Source organism: Boleophthalmus pectinirostris, unplaced genomic scaffold (genome assembly GCF_026225935.1).
Source record: "Boleophthalmus pectinirostris isolate CB_2022bp ecotype Guang Dong unplaced genomic scaffold, ASM2622593v1 HiC_scaffold_18, whole genome shotgun sequence".
NCBI lineage: Eukaryota > Metazoa > Chordata > Actinopteri > Gobiiformes > Gobiidae > Boleophthalmus > Boleophthalmus pectinirostris.
The window spans coordinates 18,909,313-18,931,715 of NW_026571133.1; the positions used below are offsets into that span (position 1 = coordinate 18,909,313).

The 22,403-nt window shown below is 40.3% G+C and overlaps 1 protein-coding gene across 3 annotated transcripts; it reads right to left on the minus strand.

Annotated features, from left to right (window-relative positions):
- Window positions 1-814: 814 nt before the first annotated feature.
- On the minus strand, window positions 815-21,314 carry bltp3b (bridge-like lipid transfer protein family member 3B). Of its 3 annotated transcripts, XM_055153614.1 has the most exons (24): window positions 20,939-21,314; window positions 14,100-14,262; window positions 13,136-13,174; window positions 12,798-12,889; window positions 12,521-12,710; window positions 12,278-12,418; window positions 11,848-12,015; window positions 11,516-11,699; window positions 11,355-11,438; window positions 11,104-11,262; window positions 10,795-10,941; window positions 10,519-10,628; window positions 10,291-10,432; window positions 9,801-9,994; window positions 9,001-9,711; window positions 8,241-8,890; window positions 6,982-7,127; window positions 6,361-6,530; window positions 5,493-5,643; window positions 4,750-4,788; window positions 3,510-3,763; window positions 2,989-3,097; window positions 2,748-2,905; window positions 815-2,246 (listed from the first exon to the last, which is right to left on the minus strand). In XM_055153614.1, exons 1-24 carry the CDS (start codon window positions 20,980-20,982, stop codon window positions 2,118-2,120), a joined length of 4,374 nt encoding a protein of 1,457 aa, XP_055009589.1. In that variant the 5' UTR covers window positions 20,983-21,314; the 3' UTR covers window positions 815-2,117. The 3 variants fall into 3 exon arrangements, with proteins under 3 accessions (XP_055009589.1, XP_020782110.1, XP_055009588.1); XM_020926451.2 differs by lacking the exon at window positions 10,795-10,941; XM_055153613.1 differs by lacking the exons at window positions 4,750-4,788; window positions 10,795-10,941.
- Between the last annotated feature and the right edge of the window lie 1,089 nt (window positions 21,315-22,403).

Consider the following 22,403-nt stretch of genomic DNA (forward strand, 5'->3'; position numbering starts at 1 on the left):
ACCCGTACATTTCCCCATTTTTACAGAATAGCCTTTTCTTTGTCAAGCGCAAATACGCATGCTTTCACGCAAACGTATTTCTCTAGATAAGGAAATGTCACATTGTGATATAAATATATAGTGTGTCTGCTCAGATAATTGTGAATGGAGGATACAAGCAAACTTTGTAAAGATGAATTTTAATGTGTCAATGATCGTTTCCACTGACAGCCTGGGAAACGGTCTCACCTGACGCCCCTCACGCGCCACACTGCATGTTTGGACCTGCACCGACATACAGTCAGTAGACACAACGTGCCAGAATCCACAATCTTTGTGAAATAGGTAAATATTAAGTGCATTTTATACAAAGGCAAATAATATTATGTGGGTGAGTGCCTATGTGCCAGGCCTCAGGTAGTCTGTGGATGTGGATTACTTACTACTATAATTTTTTTTCTTGCATTAGATCGTAGAATGGCCAACGAAGTGGCATGCACTCACAGAAACTGAAGTGTTGAACTTAAAGTTTGCACTGAACTCTCCTCTCTCTTCAAGTCCTGTATGAGGCACTACTCTCCTACAGTCTTAAAATATAATGACCATTTATGTCTATGCCTTACAAAACCACTCCAGCTCATTTGACCTGAGGTTCATTTGACCTGAGGTTCTTCTGTTTTACTTCTCCTTTTCTGCTTAGAAACATGTTAACATGTCAACATTTGCACATGGCTACCTTTTTTTCTTCTTATATCTAGTGAAAATGGGTCATGTGGGTTCAACAAATGCAACAAGTTATAAAACACACACACACAAAAAAAAAACTTGTGATGAATTAAATTATATATTTTTTATTGTTAGTACTATGTATTTCAATAGCTTTAACAAACTGAACATAGCGTGTCATGTTGCTTTTAAACCTTGAGTCTTGAGAAGAGCAGCTGGACCTCCATTTAAAAAAAAGTATTTTAACTGTTAAATTTCAAATCTCTATATTAACTTAGTTTGGTATGCGTCCACTGAAATTTCCTGGTTAGGACAATTCCACAGGTTATGACTTATCGATGACTCTGTAGAAGTCACTTGTGCTAAGACAAAGCATGTGCTAGTAAAAAAAAAAAAAGTCCACTGTTGTAACCCTTGAATCTTTAAATATTTAGTCAACATTTGAGTTTTTTCTTCTTATGTGGGCAATTGAACAGCAGCAAATATGGGCATAGTCACAAGATCATTACATATTAACACAAATAGATTGTATTCATTCAAGCTGCTTTCAGTACCCTTATTTATCCTATATCTCATTTTAAGACACACACACATGAAAACAGCTCTCAAGACACTTAAGCAAAACTCCCTCACAGTTTTTAGGTGTATATACAAAGCTTGAATGTTAAAAGTGCGATGTTTTTTTTCTATTTACACATAGAAAAATATGAAGATACTTACAACATGTGGGTGGTTTGTAGATAAATCAGCTAAAATGAAATATAAGTCACAATTGTTGGAATAAAATGTTTGTTCTGAATGAAACTAAAACACTGCATTTGTTTTGTAGAAAATGTGATCACATTCGGTTCAGCAAACGTCTGATCATCTGAGGCCATGTTGAAGGCTGCATTGTTTTCCTTTCATAAATAAAAAGGCCTTCAATGAAAAGTACAATTTTCTACAGTGCAAAATCAGTGTCATCAGGAGTTATGACATTCTTTTAACTACAGGACATTCAGCGTTTGTTCAGTAATGATCTTTAAATGTTTTAAATTTATTAGGCACATCTACATAAATTATCTTTCTAGTTGCACTAACAGACGTAGCCTATTTTTTGTTTTTATGGCCTTCTTAAAATGATAGCTCTAATGGAAAACTTAACTGCAACACAGAAATATATAAAACATCCACTTAAGTCTTCATTGCTTTATGGAGGAAATGGTTAAAAGTTTCAAGTCAAACCGTGGCTCACTTCATAAATAAGCACACATAGGGAACCATTTTAGTCCAGAAATGCCTGCCCTTGTTGATGCCGACTTGAATTATTTTAGTGACCTTTTCTCTCGCCCATCAGCAGCCCTCCTCTTTACTGCGGTCCAGTGTGGGCTGAATGAATAAACGGCTGGTGGGAGGGTGAGGAGAGCCAAGCCTTAGCTGGGGCTCACTTTGAGACTCTTGAGTCTGTGCAAAAGGGAGTCCTTCTCCATTTGAGCTTCTGCCAGCGCCATCTTGGCTCGGGACAGCTCCACTTTGAGGCATTCATTCTCGTCAATTAGCATCTGTTCAGATAAAAATCAGAGAATATTAAAAAAATATTTAATTATAGTTGAATATTGCTTTATTACAGTATTAGTAAAGTAGTTGTAGTAGTTTTAAATAATTAAAAGGTATAACATCTGACTTTTCTGATAGAAGAATGTGTAACCTACGTGTGTCTGTGGAGTTATTGTTAGTATCTATTACTTGTTACTTTTATTCAGTCATGGGTGTTTCTTTTTTTGCAGATAATGCCTTGAAATTGATGCATTCTTACTTTGAGCAATCGTTTGTCTCCACAGAGATCGATTGTTTTAACTATTTTCCATACTGTGGAAAATTTCAGGCAAAGCAATAACATCTGTATAGAGACAAGCACACGGCGGACCATGCACCAAAATGTTACATAGTGTAACATTTAACACATTAAAAAGTCTTTATGGTAAATTCTAAATGTGTTATCAATGGTTAGTTCCTTAAACCTTTAAGGCTGGGTAAGAGCTGTGCCTTTGTGGGAGTTATACCTTCTCTCTGCTGGAGGGTTGGGGGCTGCTGGGCGGGGCAGGGGTTTGTGTAGTCTTTGAAATGCCACAGATGTTTCCTACAGCCTCAGGGACTGGGGTTAGACAGGTGTCGGTGAGTTGTCTCTCCCGTTTGGTTTTGTCTTGTGCTGCTGTGTCCACTACAAGTCAGAATAAAGATAGAAGTGAAAGAAGAAATTAGTGAATATCAAGTGTGTGTTTGATTTTTATGCATGAAGAGTACCTCCTATGGTGAATGAGCCATCATCTTTTCGGTGAATAATAAGACTGTCCACGTGGAGAGTGATAGGGGAGGGCTCAGAGTTAGGCGGACCTTCAGAGGGGTCATCATCCTGGGGGATAGAAGTTTAGTACTGTTTTTTTAGCACCATTTCAGAGTCAGAGAAAAAATTAAGCTGCAAATGAAAAATTATCCACACCAAGGTTTCCACATCAGGTGAAATCACCCAGCCGTGAAAAGTCCTGGAGTAGAGGTGAACGGCCTTTCTACGTCATTAAACATTCTGGTCAGATCCAAATTCCAATTAGGCAATGGTTCAAATTATTTGACTCTGGTCACAGAAACACGGATGTGGAATCTACTCATGCAAGCACAGGCTAAATACTGTAAAAGTTGGTCAAAGGACAAATTTTTTGTGGGGGGAAAAGCCAGTGTAATGGCTCATTGCTCCTCACCTTTAAGATATTTATACAGTCCATTCTTGGGGCAATTAAAGATACATTATATTTCTTAAACAGCCTTACCTTTAGGTTGATGTGTGTATCCATAACACTGATCTCCATTGGCAGCACTTGTGGAGCAGAGTAATCTTCCAAAAAGTGTGCCATGTTGCGCAGTGTGGACATCAGGAAGTTTGCTTGGTAGCCTTGGAGACACAGCGTCAAGAAGCCATTGCGTTTTGCTAGTTCAGAGTGGACCGCAGCACTGGCACCGGACTCTAGACGTGCACAGACCTCTGGACCATGGAAACTCCGCACCCCTGAGAGGACATCCCCACCTGCCATGGGAAAGACAGGGAGCAGTGGTTAAATGAAGCACCCTTCTCCCAAACTTTTACCCGTTCAATGGAAACAATAAAACCATTAAAATTTGTCAGAGGAAGCAAACTGACAGTGCACAAATGCAAGCAGAGAGACAAAATCACTGCTGTTAGGAAGGTGTTAATGGCACTTGAATGAAAGATAGGACAGCAACTATTTATAATATACATTACAATGATGTTGAATGGTATTAAATATTTTGGTAGGGCTACTGTGTATATATTCCTGGCACATACTGTATGTTGAGGCAAAATGGAGAGAGATAGAGTGGGTAAGTAAAGCTGGCAGCACAGTGTGAAAGACCATGATAAGACGGGAGCAATGGAGGTGGATGCACCCTAGAGAAGGAGGTGTTCAGATTAGTTAGAACAACAAGTAGGAGGAAACAAGTGAGTGATTTCCTCTGCCGAGACAGGAGCAGACAGGGGTGGACAGAAGCGGACAGGAGCAGCCGGGCAACACTGGCACATGTACCATCTCCTGAATCACTGGAATGAAGGAGCACAGGACTATATGCTGCTGCTGAGGGGATGAGAGGATCAGGACACAAAGAGAGAGAGAGAGTGCCAGATGCAAAAATGAACACTGGGCCAATTAGGGGCTTGCATTTGTCAGGGTACATAGCAGTTAATGTATATCCAGTGAGTGATGTGAAGACATAAAGACAGTTTCAATTCTAAGCCTAATGTTGCAAGTAATGGGACTACTCAATCCATTACTGTCAGATCCCTTAAGTGATCCACACACACAACCATGGACAGAAGAAAATCACTGGTACTAGAAAAATCTTGCACTGGAAATTTATGAATGTGTGTATTGTGAATCTACAGTAAATATGCCGGGTCTGCAAATGAGACTTCAATGAGAACGCACAAGCACGAATGCAGACATAGTGAAAGCATGCAGTTAATATACAGATGGTGAATTGACACGCAGCAGTTACCTTGGCTCTGAGCAGGTATTGATACAGAATTCACCATACCTGTGGGGAGTTTTTTTGCAAGGTAAGTGGAGGAGTGACTGTTAGTCTGAATACACATGTGCATGTTTGATAATGATTTTCTGTTAAACCCCCTCGGCAGGTGGATCGACAGCTGTAGAAAGTTTGTTTGAATTCTTTTCTGTTTGTCTCCTGTATTTGATTTTAAAGGTGCTCTACACAACTTATCTGGTGGAGGGTCCACCACATGCATGGCTCCTTGTTATTGCTTTGTAGGGAATGTTCCATAATATGCTATTATCTATCACCATGGAGAAAAACAGATAAAGCCATAAGCCAAATACTAGTTATGAATGTGATGAATAAAGATGAATCAGTTTAATGTCCTGCTGTGGAACATTCCAGATAAATTACATTGTGTACCTTTAATGTACATTCACCGTGTTTGTGTCTGCAGTAAAGATTTGTAGTCTGTGCAGTCTGTTTATAAAGTTTTATCTACAGCAACTATGTAGCACTCTATTCAAGACAATTTGCCTCTTGAGGATAATTCAGTTTTTTTTATTTAAGACGATTTGATGATGATGATGTGCTCTTCAGGTCCCAACATACCAAGGTAAAAGATTCATTCTGGTTTAACTTATGCTGTATGTCTTTCCGTGCATAAAAATACATCATGCTCTTTTTAGATGCCACAAAATGCAATGTCCACTATTAATTTCCCTGTGTTTCTGAGTATTTCTTACCCAGGCTGCGGTTGCTGAGGTACTGTCTGAGGCTGATGTTGCCGAGCTGGTTGGACATGACTCGACCCACCTCTAGAGCCACAGCTGTGCTTTCACCTATGGCCTCCATGCCCACACACACCGACTGCACCTTTAGCATCAGCACAGATACCTAAGGAAGACAATGCACAGTGCACATGAGCAACCTTCATCTCCAAATAAATAAAACGGCTTATAGTTAGGTATAATAGCATATCTTCACATAATACCACAACATTCTACAAACCATCATGTCTCAAATATGGTAGAGTTTGTGTATTATCTGTCGAAATTTAGATGCCTTCACTCGTTTAATATTTCATATGAAATAACTGTCTATACACACAAAACAAAAATAAAACAAATATGTTACCATCATTTTAGGTGGTGGCATTATTCAAAAATAGACATGGTTGCCATCAGCTGAATGGACTTGGAAAAATATGTTTAATTAAAGGTGTATTGTGCAGTGTTTCTGGTGGAGGGTGCATTACCTGCTTGTCTAGAATGTAGAGATTAAACCTATCCATTAATCTCAAGGGAGACACATATAACACACATATATAGACACATATACTTTACGGATCAGATCTGTGGAGAGGCAACCCTATTCACAGAGAGAATTATTGCGTTTTTGAGAAATAGAAACACCCGTAATTAATAAATGCAAGATAGAAGTTTTTGTTGAACCATGGCACATTCCAGGCAAACTAATAACATCTCCATGAAGACAAGTAGGTGGCACAATGCACCTTTAAGACAACATTTGTAAAATAAAATAAATAGAGTTATATAGGCTGCTGCCCTCTGACTAATGCTGTGAACACAACATTATGCATCCTTGTCTTACTATGTCTTTGGTGGGTTCGTCAATGCTCTGGGAGGTGGCGCTCACGGTGTCTGGAGATGCGCCCCCATCCTGGTCCTGACACATCACCACCTCTGCAGCATTATCCATAGCACTCTCTGTGGCACTATGTTCACTGATGACATCCTTAAACCCTGAGATGGAGACATCATCTGTGGACCAAACACAGGTCAGATTTGGTCTTTGTGATAATGTGTTACTAGTTCAATGCTGCCACCTGCTGTTGAAAGTCAGTCCAATTGGGAAAAAAATCTAATTAAATTTTTCTAAGAAGTTGCGATTGGGTTTAGTTTTTAAAAATCTAAATATCTTTATAAATATTGCAAAAGAGTTCACATTGCAAACAACTCCAGAAGCATTAACATCTGAGAACAGACTGAACTAAACTAAGAATCCCATGAATTTCAGAACATGTTATAGGGGTCTATAATATACACTACAAGTAAAAGTTTTTTCTATAAAATGAAGTAAAAGTATAACAAAAGTACATTTTGTTCTTTGCAGAGAACATTATATTATCTAAATAACTGTAGCCTTTGCTATTTGATAATTGTGACAACTTAAACAGATTAGACAGTCATATATTGTGCCTGTTTGCTGTACCTCTTTCCAGAAGATTGTAAGGGTCACCATCTTCCATGCAACTGTCTATTGAAATGTTGTCCAATGACTGAAGAGAGGGACTTTTCTTCATGTTCTTATAGGACACTGAAAAATTTGACTGGGAGCGATCTCTCATCAAACGACCACTGTAACACAAAAAGGTCAAACCTTTATTAACTTACAATTAAAGAAATTCTGATGCTTGATTTAGTCATGTTACAAAGACATTTTTTTGAATTTGAAATATAGATAGAATGAATGTGATTTGTTTAAGATTTTGCACAAAAATTGAATTATAGTCTCAAAATCTTGAATCCTAGTGCCACAAAAACTACTACAATACAAACAATTATACATTTATGACAAACACCAGTCAACAGGTAGACTGAAAGCACAGGGAAACCAAAACTCCACATAAGAAATATACATATTACCAAGTACTGGGTCATGCACACATGCAAATGCATGCCTAGTGAGTTCTTGAGTTAGTATAGGGCACAGATTAACACCTACACACACATCAGCAGGGCTGCACCGTGTTCATATTATAAATATACAATGTATAATACTCGAATGCTGCATAGGTAAATTTGCATGCAGTGCATATACTCGCACATAATAATAAGCACAAAATTAGTTTGATAATAATAAGTTTGAAACTCTTTAGAGGAGACTCATTTTTGGAGAAAAAGGGTAGATATACACTTCTGTAACAAAGTTGTGCAGCCCAGCTCCTACGTAGTTAGCACAGATCCTTACATGTTGGACATGGAATAAAGGGAGGTGGATCTGCTGGAGTTTGAGGAGCTGAGAAGATCAGAAACCACAGACAAACTTCCTTTCCTTAATAGAGAGAAAAAACACACCTCTCAAGGGTCAAAGCAAAGCTTTAGCAGCAGTAAAGGAAGAAGACTGAGTGAGACTGAAGATGAGTGCAGACAAACAGAATCAACATTCACACAGTGAGTAGCATAAGAAAACTGCTAACATTAAAAATGTCTGTAATACATAATGACAAGTTGGCCAAACTGATTCGCTTGTGGGTAAAGCAGTTCAAAACGCACACACATTGAACTGTCAAGACAGAGGGTGAGAAGACACCCCAAAGCAAAATCTACTACAAAGCAGTACATTTCTGTAACATAAAATAATACAAGAAAAAATAAGAATGTGTAAAATGTGATTCACGATGTCATAATGGATATAACACTTCTGGAAATATGTATACTATATATGATTTTGTGTGACTTTGTAATTACCTTGATACAGATTGTGGCATTTTCCCAGCAGCTGTCTTGTCATTAGAGTCTTTACCACCCAGTGAATCACACGGAGGGTCACAGTTCTGAGATTTGGGTAATCCAGATTCACCCAGCGGTTTGACCTCCTCCTCTAAACTCCACTTCCCAGAGTTCTTAGCTGAAGACCTCTCATCCAATGAGACTTTGTGATTAGTGTCTGAGCATGTTGTGGAGGAAGTTGGTATAAGTGGAGTCCTTCCCTGAGCCACTTCATCCTCTAAAATCTCTCCACACAACAACTGGTCTACAGTGCAGGGGCCTTTGGTCACTCCACTTTCTGACCCTGCACCTGTCTCCTCTGGGACCTTGTCTGCTCCATCTGCGGGTTCACGGGCCGGGTCCAATGTCCCTCTGCTCTCAGAAGGAGACAGTTCAGACACCAGAGGAGAGCCCTCGGCATGGGGCACAGGCTTCAAAAGTAGAGACACCTCTGCACTTTGGAGCAGGAGGCCCAGGCAGGCAGTGAAAGGCTGCTGGTCTGCAGCAGGACAGTTGTCCTTGCGGTCTTTCTTTGAGCTAATTTCTTCAAGATCCTGCTGTAAAGTCTGCTGCAGAGCTTTGATACTGCGCTGAAGTTGCATGAGGAATACATACTGTTGATGGCTCACCTAAACACACAAATGACATTAGAAATGGAAAATAAAAATGCATAGAATCCCAAGTATCATATTTAAACTAATTGTAACCAGTTAGTGTGTTTAAAAAATATCTGCTTTACCTGAGCACTTAAGGGTTTGTGTACATGCACCAAAACATGTAAATTGGCCTCTTTGCTTGAAGATGAGAGGCTGTCCAGTGAGAGTGGTTTATGAAGTCCATTAGTGGGAGGCAGTGATACAGTTGGTGATGGCGCTGGAGCTCCATCACTGCTATAATACTCTTTAAGTAAACGCTTCCTCTGCAATCGCCCATCACTGTCTGCAGATGTGCTCCTGTACAGTCCTGATTCATTGGCATCTTTGCGCCTGTTTTGGTGCTGGACAAGCTTTGCAGGTTGACAAGCCCAAATCGTGAGAGGAAAAGAGTCCACAAAAGGCTGAGGCCGGCCCTTGCCTTCATAATCCACCCAGAACTGAGCAAAGTGCAGCGCCCAGAAGTCACTGGCAGCTGGCATCTTCAGAGAGTCCGTGGCAATAGTGGGCACCACGAGGCCCTTGTAGATATCATGAAGTCTTGTATCTTGTTCGTGAGCATGGCGATGGAAGACAGGATGAAGGAGAGGTAGCGAGGAGGGGGTGTGAGGGAATGCTAAGATAGAGGAGGAAAAGAAGTCCTGCTCCTGAAAAGCCTGGAGAAGGGCTTCAAGACAAGAGCGTGTGCAATTTGTCGGGTGTCGTGTGTTTGTGGCCACCATTTCAGAGGTCTGAACCGAAATAGAGTGAGGAAGATCCGCAGGGTACGAAGGGTCTTTATCTGTGGGAATCACAAGCTACAAGAAAATCAGATTATAAACACTTTAGTATGATCTACAGTATTATATTATATTACTATGGTAATTTGCATTTGCTGGATTCCTACCTTTAGCATGAGGCCATCCACCTTTATGTCTACATGCTCATCTGGCTTCTGAGAGTCATTGAGCTTATAGATCTCCATGAACTGTTCCAGATTTTGCCTTAGGTCCAAGGCAAACAGGTTGAGCCACACCAGGCTGCGGGGATCCAGGACAAGCTGTAGGGCATTCAGCTGGGCAAACAGGTTCGGACATGGGACTAAAAGGAAAGAGGTAGGAGTTTTGTTTGAAGAGTTTTACCACTGATGAAATGTTACTGCAGATATCCTAACAAGTATGCACCAGATAGCATTTAAAAATGACTTATGCCTAAAATTTGGAATATAAGCTAATGTGGCAATTATTCAGGAAGTTCTGTGAGCATTTCACAAATCAATATTTCCTCAACTTTACAAAAGTCAATTACAATACATCAATGAGGCACGATTAGATTCAAAGCCAGCCACTTAATTAATAAACATATGCCGTACATAGGAAAGAAGACCATTGTCTTACTGGGGTAGTCTTTTCCATCGGGGAAATAGTACTCTGTAAACTCCACGTGAATGGCTGGCATCTCCGGAGGGAGATATAAAGACTTTTTATTGCAGGAGATCATGGCCTTGGGGCTAGAGCGGCGCTGGTCTGCTGTTGAAACCTAAAACATTTGTATTGAACAAGATAATTCATGTTAATGTATGCACAAAAATATAACAGTTGAACTGAAAAAATAAAAACACAAACCTGGTAAATGCTAAAATCGGCCATCCTGAGAACTAATGAGCTCGACATGAGCTGAGACTTGGGGGTTTGAGGTGGCGGTGGACTGAAGGAAGAGCTGGTGTTTATTTTACCTGGTAAACAACATCAGATTCAAGAATCAGGAAACTAACAAAATAAGACAAAGCACTACAAGCCAAAATACACAAGAGCATCACTCAGTTGGTAAAAGGAAAAGGCTCTAATCTGAATGAGAGGTGTGCATCACTGCACCAAACTGTGCACACCACACCATGGTACCTGGCTCTAGGCACCAGCAGCACTGGGCTGGAGGCTGAGCTTGTAGGCCCCACTCTACGACTCCTCCTTCTGCCTCTCTAAGCCCTACTTCTCCTTCTGCACTCTCCTGACCTTCTAGGGGCCCATACACATCGTCCCTAAGGGACACTGAGGACACAAAACCCACATGGGTCAGGTAAAGACTACTCATAGGCATTATGATTGACCACATTAATGAGTGAGTGAGGTTAAACAAACCCTGAATTTCAAAGACCACTCAAATGTATATTAAGTCTCACGTATTACCACTCGCACTGAATATGCCGTTACCATGCTGTGGTGAACTGTGAGCAGAGGAGGACTTTTGGTCTCGAACAGCACTCTTCAGCATATCCACATTTGACTTGAACTCCTCCAAAAGGTTTCGAGCCCAGCTCTCTCTGGCTTTAGTGGCCTCACCATAGTGCATCCAGTGAAGACAGCTGGCACCTGGAAAACATATATTGGAAGGAAATTAATAAGATAACCACAAGTAAAGAGTAAAGTTTGAGCTAGTATATACTATTAAAACCCCCACATGCCTGCTTTGTGGAAAGGATAATAGTCCAGAGTGATGGAACTGAAGGACAATTGCATGGCCCCTCCTGTGACGCGCTTGTTGATAGCTGAAAAAAGAACAAAGGAAGATGCTCTAAAAATGTGAGATGGCTGTGAGCAAGAACTTCCCAAAAGCTCTCTTCACCTTTGTCCTTGGCGTGGATGTCATCACAGATGTGCAGGTCCAAGTGCTTGATCTGAAGATGGTGAGATGTCTCGCATACGTCAAAGTCACTAAAGAGCTTTGCCATAGTTGCACTCGGGTCTGCAGCTGATGATGCCTGTTGCGTACGCACCTGTTGGGCTGACGGAGGTGTGAAGGATGAGACCTGGGGATGTAAGTTTAATTGTCTTTTTAAAAAGTTTTAGAAAGTTCAATTAAGAGCTTCATAATAGTCAGTTCTAAATCTGTCCAGCAGGTGGCATTACAGACTTCATTTTGCACATCGGTTCAGAAAGGGCAGTTGTTGTGAGTACCTGGTCTTCAGTGGCCATGCTCTTCCTCTGCTGATTGGACTTTTCCATGGCTTCACTCAGAGACTTTGCATATTGTACCATAGCTTTGAGCTGTGAATCTGTCAGCACCCACAGAAGGTCATCCAGGATAAGAAGGAGCTTAGAGGCCACCACATTACAATCTTTAATCTGTAATTGTTAAAAATAAAGGGGTGCAACAACAAACAAATCATAAGGGTTGAAAAAAAATCAGCTGATAATGCTGTTCACAAATAACTAGGTCTCTTAACAATAGCTGTAGTGTTGGGGAAAATGTTCTTACTAGTGGTTTTACAAATATATTTTTGCACCATTATTCTTTATCTATCTGAATTAACACACCCCAGTTATCTAAAAAGAAAAGCACTGATCAGGACCAAATGTGCTGTATTACAAACAAAGTACCCCTTACCCTTCTCTTGAGTGTGACTCTGATCTTGGATTGGTTGGTGATGAGGCGAATGGGAGCACTTATCACCTCGTGTTCAGCACTCTGGATGGCGTCTGCCTCAATGCGGATCATCTGCCAGCTGATCTCCTTAAAGCTCAGGATCTAGACCAAACAAATTCAAACACCAAACACCAAATATTAGCGTAACTTAGTGTTTACATATATATTGTGTCATAGTAGCTTGCACCAAAATGCACCACACACCTCTCCCCTCTGAGGGTCCTGGATGCGAGTAAAGCGCAGGTCACTGATGCTCCAGCTCGGGTTGACACTGTATACCTGAAGCTGGGACAGCTCGAAGGAAGCATTAAAAGCCTTCGCACTGATCCTGATCACGATGGAATTAATAGACAAAGACATGCCCTCCACTACCTTCTCTGCAAAGCCATATTCACTATGGCACAAAAAGATGGTAGAGCGAGAGTTAGATGAGTAATGTGGCATTTCAGAAAACAATAAAAAAATGCAAAGACAATTTTACCTTTGACCTGATGCCGTTGCTAGGGGAGACGGGCCATTGGGTGGACGTGGCTCATCACAAGTACTCATCTCCATTACCACTTTATCCAAAGTCTACAAAATAAAAACAATGAGGTTTTGTTAAAAATGCAGTCTTATGCTCTTTAGAAGTTGTTAGTGTTTTCCAGTGGCCTGTCCAAAAGCCTGGTGCACAGAGGAAAGAAAAGTCCACAATGATCTGTACAGTCTGTACTCCATAATTAGGAACCCTTGTGCTACATCACATACAGAAACTTACGGCTGGTGAGCTGATAAAATGTGACTTGTTACTTTATGTGTGTTAACATAAATGAGGCTTACCAAACAAATAGGGTGAGTCTTTAACTTTGTCCATGGTATCTGTAAAATCACATAAAAACATAAAAACTGTTAATTATATAGCCCACTAGGGGGTGTAATTCTACTTTGACTGTATAAAACTGTACAAAGAGGAATACTGTGGTAAACTTTCCATTATGAATTTTAAAAAGCTGCATTTAAAAATCCAGGATCAGTTCTTTTGACACTTCAAATTATAATTGGACAAAATTGAATGCATTAAATAGAAAAAATAAACAAAAATTATTATTGTATAAAGCAGCAAACAGTGTAGAGAATGCTTGTTGGTAAGATACCCAACTTAGTTACAGTGTACGTCAGAAAACCTTGGGCAGAGTAAAAATAAAGTCGAGTCACAAAGTAAAATCGGACCAAAGCGTCATTCACAGTTTCCAGGGAGTGACCAGTGGCTCCAGAGCCTTAACATGTGCAGCATCAGCAATGACATTAGAGACAGACACAGTGGCACGTGTATGGTATCATGGAAAAGTTTACTCCCAGTGATGCAACACCTCATCACAAGGATATTTATTCATTCACAGCTTGACCACTATTTAGCATTTTGCTGTAAAGCTCTGTAAAAGTTCATTCTAACAGAAGATGGAGCATGTCTTTAGTATACATTTTGATAACACTGCTTTACAGCTACATCAATATTAATTAATGACAGTGAGACTGCAGCTAATAACAGTTTGCTAATCATTGAATATGGTCATAATTTTCAATTATTTGATGAGATTATAAACGTAAAGTAGTGAATATCATACTTGTGCCATGAATTATAGCCAAAGGAACAGCATTTCTATTGAGATAAGCAGGTGGTAGCTACACAGTGGGGCTTTAATAATTAAATAAGTAATAGATGATCATTTCAATAATGAATTATTATTAGTCCAGCCCTTGATGATAACTGTATAAGAGTTTTTCCACAGTGTGATGGGCTCACCCTGATAGCCGCCTTATTGCAGCCCACATGGTTGATGGCAAGCCAGGTGGGCAGGTCCAGGAGGCTTTGCAACACCTCCTCATCCAGCTCCAGGTTGGTCAGCTGCCCCTCCCCCTTCAGTGTGCTCAGGTTGATCTTATCCGGAGACAAATTCTTGGCAAACCTTTAGGAACATCCACACAAAAGAAATCAGATAGAAGCTCCAGTTTTGGCCTAATTTAAGCAGCAAATGTTTGGCAAAGATTTGGATGAAGGATGAGGACAGAATGGGCACTGTATTTTAGGATTAGAGCAACGAAATGAACACAGCGCAGAGAAAGTGCCAACATTCAAAATACACCAGAATATGAAGGCCGGGATTGGAGTAATTGTTATGTATGACAATGTAAACATGATATAAATTCGAGAAAGTCATTTGGGGCGGATTTCCTCATTAGCTTTAGTATACAGACTGTACAAATAAATCTCTGTCCATGACCCACCTGTCCCTATCTCCTAATGATTATCTGTTAATATTTAGCCATGTGTGTGGCTGAGTGTTCACACAGATTTTTCTCATATGTTTAAAAGTAAAATGTGCATTGAGTCATTATTATGTTAGTAGATAGTAATAGTACCATTATGTTAATGTCACCAAGTACAAATTCTTAGCAAGTAATGTTTCACAATAATAAGTAATGTTTTATAGAGCACGTGTGTAGTGAGGCGTAATCTTGTTATGTGGCTAATCGCTGCCACACCTGTAAGTTTGAATAGGATCAGATCAAAGCTCAAAAGGACACATTTTACTTACTCTGACTTTTACTTACTCTGACTAAGAACCATAAAGACAAATGATTATTGAAGTGTTTGTAGTGAGGAAGTCTGTCCATTTTGTCACCAAAGGGGGGGTTAAACATAGAAGAAAACATTTTGGGACCATGTATTTTATAATTAGGACAAAGGCTGTCAAAAAATAAAATGTTGATACCCACCATACTAAACAAAACTAGTAGTGAGACAAGATACTCATTTTAACTAATTTCAGTCATGTCAATATTATAACTGAAGTAAAACAAAATTTGACTTTTCCCAAATAGTTTAAGAATCAGTGGTCTATATAAAGAACCAAAAATGTGCTGTGTTGAAAATTGTGATTCAACATTTAAAGACATTTTGTACACTGTATCGAGTATCAAGCCTTTTTCTTAGTATTGAAATGGAGCTGAACATTTTTGTGACATTACCCAAAAAGGGCTCAGTTCCATCAGTTTGGTTTAACTTTTACATAATTAATTCATTGTCAGTTTAGCAAAGGGGAGTAGAATTGGTCTTGAGTGATGTATTGTACAGCATATTTCTCAATAAATAATTTGTATTGGGTGGCATTAACCTGTGGCTTTCCATTCACCACTTCAGAGTTTCCTCTCATTCAACTTCCTTATGAATTATTTAAAAACAATGTCAACAACAGAGACACATAGGGAATCAAACTCAACAACCGACCAAATGGCAGACTGTTCACGCTGGGCAAAAACACACGCATAGGGCAGCAGCAGTGACATCGTCTGAGTCGCTTGCCCAGTGAAATATTTATTCTCACAGCCGATCAAGTATCAGGTGCTGGCAACCTCCCCCTCCTCCCCCGAACAGGCTCGCGGGACTCCCTTGGGCCTCGTCTCGTTTCCTCTCCACTTTCTGTCCTCTGCCTTCATCAATAAATCAATCAGCTGCTCAAATATGATGCTGTGTAATGACAAGGCTGTGAACAACAAATGACATCATGTTTTTGAGTCATTATTAGCATCCTCGACAGTAGATAGAGATGGCCCATATCACTCTAAAGAAGCATAACAAGCTCCACTTACTGTGGAGCTTTTAGAATCAAAATTATACCTTAAGGCAAGTTTCTTCAAATATCTGTTTAAACTTGTTACAATCTTGGAATATATCCAGTTATTGCAGTTTAGCGATTTCAACTGAGGGTATACTTAAAAGATATGTTTCCTAAGGCTATAGGAAAAACTAACAGATTGCTAGGATGTACTGAAATTCCTGCTATTGGTCAAGAAATAACACTGAGACAAACTTTCACCTCATAGTTCAAGGGGTAATTTAGGGACAGCAGAACTGAGGAATAACTGACCAAGCAATGTCGTATTAAATGTAGTAAATTCTTAGCATTTTATTTATTTCAGGTCTTAATTGAAGTGTAAAAAAGAGGCAGCTGTTTTGCCAGTAAGTTCCAAATATTGATGTATGCTGGTAAAACGTGGAAAGCAGGCATTTAATTTGAGTACTTATGTAATCCACTAAAATCAAATCTATACTGTTTTTATAATTGTATATGAACGGCATATAGGCAGAAACAAACATAGGTAATCACAGTCACTCTGGAAAGCAGGATTTTTTTCAGCTTAAAAACAATATTTTTATTCCACATCATTTGGGATGAATTATAATACATGCTTTATTTCAAAAGGTCCAATACCTTACTAAAATTTACTGAGCCTTTAGCAATGCCCCCCTCTGCAGTTCCCCAAAGCACTTGGTTCATTTTCACTTTCCGCTTCCACTTATTAATTAGGTTCTTTGTTATTTTAACATCATCATAAATACCTCCCTCAGGTCTGGCACTGTCCAACCTGCACTTAAACTTGCCCCAATCACACTTCTCTTCTGAAAAAAACAGCCTGGACCCTGACAACCTGGACAACTTCAAACCCATCTCCTATCTTCCTCTCCAAAATAACAGAATGTGCCATCATTGCCCAACTCCAACAATATCTCCTTAACTTCCAGCTTTTTGAAATAATTCAATCTGGTTTCTGCCCCCATCACAGCACTGAAACAGCCTCCTAAAAGTCACCAATGACCTCCTCCTCGCCGCAGATTCTGCTTCCCTCTCCATTCTCCTCCTCCTCGACCTCAGCGCAGAATTCAACACCATTGACCACACCATCCTCCTCCACCGTCTACAGTCCATTGACATTTCTGGCACTGCACTCTCCTGCTTCTCCTCCTACCTGTCTGACCGTCACCACTACATCTCCATAAACAACCCCAAATCCCACTCCTCCCCCATCACCACTGGTGTTACCCAAGGATCGGTGTTTGGCCCCCTCCTCTTCATCATCTACATGCTTCCCTTCGGCCACATCATTCGCCACCATGGACTAAATTTTCACTGTTACGCTGATGACACTCAGGTTTACATCTCCACCAAATCCATCTCCCCAGTCATTCTCTCCACCATTACCAATTGTTTATCTGACATTAAAACCTGGATGGACCACAACTTCCTCAAACTCAACAGCAACAAATCAGAACTACTCATCACTGGACCCAAAGCTGTCCTCCCCACTGCTCAGAACATCTCTCTCATCATCAATGGCCACACCTGTTACCCCCTCTCCCTCAGTACGCAACCTTGGCATCATCATGAACCCTAACTTTTCATTCAGAGCCCATATTAGTCACATCACTAAAACATCTTTTTCCACCTTCACAATATCGCCCATCTCTGCCCCTCCCTCTCTCAGCCCACCGCAGAAATACTCATTCATGCATTCATCTCCTCCAGACTCGACTACTGCAATAGCCTCCTGTTTGGTCTCCCCTCCACCCACCTCCAAAAACTACAATACATTCAAAACTCTGCCGCTCGCCTCCTCACCCACACTCACTCCAGAGACCACATCACTCCTGTCCTTAAGCAACTCCACTGGCTCCCTGTACAATACCACATCCAATACAAGGTTCTCCTCATCACCTACAAGTCCCTCCATAACCTGGCCCCTCCCTATCTCACCGACCTCCTCTGTCTGCACTGTCCCACCCGCCGCCTCAGATTAGCCAACAGCAACCTCCTCACTCCCCTCGTCAGGACAAAGCACCGGACCTTGAGGGACTGAGCCTTCGCCGCTGCCGCCCCCTCCCTCTGGAACTCACTCCCACAATCCATCAGGAACTCGAACTCACTGCAGCAATTCAACTCACATCTAAAAAGTCACCTGTTCAAACTGGCATTCCCCCTATGATTCCCCCGTTTTCTACAGTGTTACTTTTATTTGTTTGTAAAGCGTCTTTGAGTGTCCAAAAAAGCGCTATATAAGTCCCATGTATATGTTAAAATGTTTTGGAGATTTGAGAATCGATGGAAAGAAAATGATAGCCTGATTCATCAGGCAGTTTCACTGCGTAGAAACTGTCTGACCTTGCAGTGTAAGTATTCGTTCGCTCAACGGTAGGAGGGTACTTTTTTCATTTAAGCAATTGTTGCTATTTGGTTATGACGTGTGTCTGGTATATTAAGCTTTTTCCAAATCCCATTGGAAGAAGGGCAATAACATCTTTCCCCTTGATAAAATTCACCATACATTCATACATACATTCTGACAACACAAAATGGGTGGCTCTTCGCTGATTGGCTGGTGCCTGAACCCGCACATCCAGGGTTTCTGCGAACCGTCTAGTGTATTTCGATTCCTGACCTAGTCGCTGGAGAGAAATGAAATTGAGTGGAGGCACTAGGTGGCGCCAGCCTGGCTAAGAGAATATGTCCCTAAGCTTAAAGGGTAGACCTGCATTAAGTCTAGTTAAGTGAGAATAATGTGTGATCAGAGATTGGCAGAATAAGCACAGTATTTCAATTAACTGCAACTTCTATGGTAGTCTCTATGGCTTCACTACATGGAACCAGTACACCTGAATGGGACGCTATGCAGTCAGTCATAAAATATTACAGAAATAGAAAAACACAGGCAATTACAGAAGTCTGCAGTCTAATATGTAGTCACTTCACTGGTACTGAGAAATCATAGTATACAGTGTAAGATCACTAATATTGTGGCATCGATTTCAGACATAGCACATACACAAGAGCAGCGCTGAGCAGGCATTCAGTCTCCCAGCTGCAGAGTCGAAGACACCCACAGTACGCCTCAGTCATGAGTCATGCCATAAAAGCTCTTCAGTGCATCTGAACAACAGCAACGCAAATACAGAGGTCCTCCACACTGCTGCATCATCGCCAGTGAGTGTGGAGTGGGGAGTCTATGGCCACAAACTTCACATAGACATTTTATTCTTTCAGACTAGAGCTGTGAATAAAATCACATTTTAACAGAGTTTCAGTCATTTCTATGTCAATATTTTTTTTTTTACTGAGAGGTCTACAGTCACTTGTCTGTCTGTAAAAGCATTTGGTTTAGAGCAGAGTTTAGACTTAACTTGAATTTTACATGTATTTGTGTTAAAAGAACCAAAACAATAAGATTCTGAATTTAATTTCCATAAAAACTACATATCCCTTGATAGAAAGAAGCTTTTACTGATAATTGTAATACTGATTTGGTGTTAATTATAATAGTACAAATGTACACGATGGCCAAGTTGTTTGTTATATTTTGGTGTTTTAGTTCTCAAGATGATTGTGCAGTGTGAATGTAGAATGATGTCAATTGTGTGTCCAGTTCTATTGCTGAAATCCTGGTGGTTTGAACTTAGAGGGATTCTCTCTAGACTCATACCAAACCCAAAGCACTTGCAGCCAGTCATTTAAACATGCTAGTCTCTTGCTACATTTTTGTATTAATAGCCCTTATGATTAACATTGCGATGGTGTTGATTTTCTGTGAGATGAAACTTTGGAGCTAAACACAGTGTTATGGTTACACTCAATGGCAGCAGGACAGTCACTGTTTATTGTAAAGTTGCTTACGGGAAAAACATTTCAGTGAAAACAGAAGTATTGCTGCCACCACACACAAAGGCAAGGATGCCAATCAAAAGGGCAATGAAGGGCATACTAGCATTTGTATTTGTTTGCAATGTACAGCAGACATTAAAATCTACAGCAATATATGCTGTTATAATGCAATTCAATGAAAAACTATTAATAATTATTGTAATTGGATTGTCTTATCAATGCTCACACAGGCGTTTACTAAAGCTAGTAGTGACTAAGCACTATGACACATACAGTGTTAGAAACCAGTCTGTCTGCATAATCATGAGCCATATGTTGGACATACAGTCGTTGTTATTACTCTAAAGGCTTGTAGAAAAATACAAGTACAAGGCAAAAAAAGTTAAACACTTTTTACTAATTAAATACTTAAATGCTGGGAACTGAAGCAGTCATTTAGCTTTAATGCGCAAGTCTGAAGTATCAGTACTTGCTCTCCCCTTTTCTACGAATTACAAATAATACAAGTAGTAGTGCCTTTAAATGCCACCAAGGGGGACAGTGGAAACCAATTAATAATGCATATAAAACTGGAGAAATAGTCTCCCACTCTAACATGAGCTATCAACAGAAACTAAACGACTTTTAAGCCAACCGGGGTTCAAGGATAGCAGGTGCTTGAGAGGGAAATTACAGGTCACTTTGATTGTGTGAAGCACCTTTAACACAGTGTATATGTAAACATACTGCCCTTGTGCAAATGCTTCATACAATCACCTGTTTAAAAGATATAAACTAACCACGTAATGTGATGCTATTGTCACCTGATTTTAAGGTACGACTGAGATTGCAGCTTGAAAATACCTGAGTCAATCAGAACTGGTTCAACCTGCTGTAGTGTAAAAGGATAAGCCTCTCAACGTTTAGCAGCAATGCTAGTGTTAGCAGTGTCTAACACGTCTACACAGATTTACAGAAGTGATACCTACACCTATGTAAAAGCACATACAAAGTGGCAAGAGATTCAGTGTTTTAAACTGGTTTTAAGCAAAAAGCGCCTACAATAAGTAACGCAGGGATGTGGATGCAGACTAGCTAACAGCACTTTGGCAGTAGATTGCTGCATCCCGGTGGGCTCCCTGCTTAAATGTGACCACTAGCACATACTAACCTGGACAGATGTTTCAGGATCTGTTTCTTGATCAGTCCGGCCATTGTTGTATCGTTTTATCCAAGCTGTCACTGCGTGTAATGGTTGTCAAGCTAAGGGGCTAGCCAGACCGCTAGCTTACTCCTCTTGGGGTAAACAGTTCAATTGCTCATGTCGCTGTCAGTCTTCATCTTAGCTCTGTGCCCGCTTCGTTCACAGGAAAAGAAGTGAGAAGGGAAAATAAAATAAGCCATTCGAGTGCCACTGAAACGATGGCGACTTTGTAATCGTTTATTTAAGCCATTGCGCACAGATGTATCGATGGTCAAACTCCTCAGCGTCCCGTTCACTGCTACATCACACCTGAGCCCATAGTATCTATGCGCCTGAGCCACCGACTGAGGAGAGGAAGAAGTGCGGCTACGTCACGGCGTCTGGGAGGAGACACGCGTGTCGTTCATGGCCCGTAGGAAATATCTGTATTGTTTTTTTAACGGATCCATGATCTGACACCAGGTTATTTTAACAGAGACAAGACTGGGTCATGAATCTATATATAGACCGGGCTCAATCAGGGATCAGTGATCAATGGAATCTGAGGAAATAAATTAAAATACAATAAATAAGATTACAAGTTGATATAATACAGGGTAGTAAACAAGTAAGCATATGAACAGTTTCAAATATTTAGAAGAGCAATTATGCTCTTCCGATTCCGATATCAAATAGCCTTGTGAATTATTCTTGATTTTGAGTTTATATTTCCGTCTTTTTTTTTTTTTTTTTTTTTTTTGGACATAAAAAATGCATAGGCTATGACAACCTGAGATGGAAATACTTTATTTTAACAGATCCATGGGAAATACCCTCAAACTCTTCAGTTGGCTTACGATTCACCTATACTGACACCTAGTGTTAATGATTGGCAGTGCCAGCTTCTCTAGATAATATTTTCAGTATCCCTGGATAACGCACGTGAATTTATTTGCCCAAGAAACAAGACGAGTTAAGAATTGCAAATAGCCTATGTGAGCATATGACTTTTGTTTGTTCGTTTATCTTTAGAAAAGAAAAAAGGGGAAAAGTAAATTTTGTGAAAATCGTTAAAGTGATAGCAAGATTTTATCATTAGGTCTATTAGTTTAAGTTAGAACTCGAATACACGATACGCATGATTTAAGGGAGAGGGAGGGATACTTCATTTCTCTCTTTTATCTAAAGTTAAACAAAGCACTGTATATGCCAATGCCGCACAGAAGTATGTGTGTCCAGAAAGCTGAGTTGCCACGTATGAAAGGAGGAGCCAGTGTGACCCAGCACAAGTCTTGCGCATCTATAGGCCTGCTGCTTCTGACGCACAGCTGCACGAAAAAATATGCTTTTGCACCCTATAGGTCCTTGTCGTTTGACTCACAAGTCCTACTTTATTGCAATGTTATAACTCCTGATATTGGGCAAGATATCTCAATGAAGTAGGCAATAAGTG

What these genes read in the sequence shown, in the direction of transcription:
- bltp3b (XM_055153614.1), bottom strand. Translation starts at nt 20,982, where the DNA reads ATGGCCGGACTGATCAAGAAACAGATCCTGAAACATCTGTCCAG. An exon ending in TCACAGTTCACCACAGCATG is followed by an intron (nt 10,942 to 11,103) that starts GTAACGGCATAT and finishes TTGTGTCCTCAG; the next exon opens with TGTCCCTTAGGGACGATGTG. An exon ending in TGGATGGCCTCATGCTAAAG is followed by an intron (nt 9,712 to 9,800) that starts GTAGGAATCCAG and finishes ATTTTCTTGTAG; the next exon opens with CTTGTGATTCCCACAGATAA.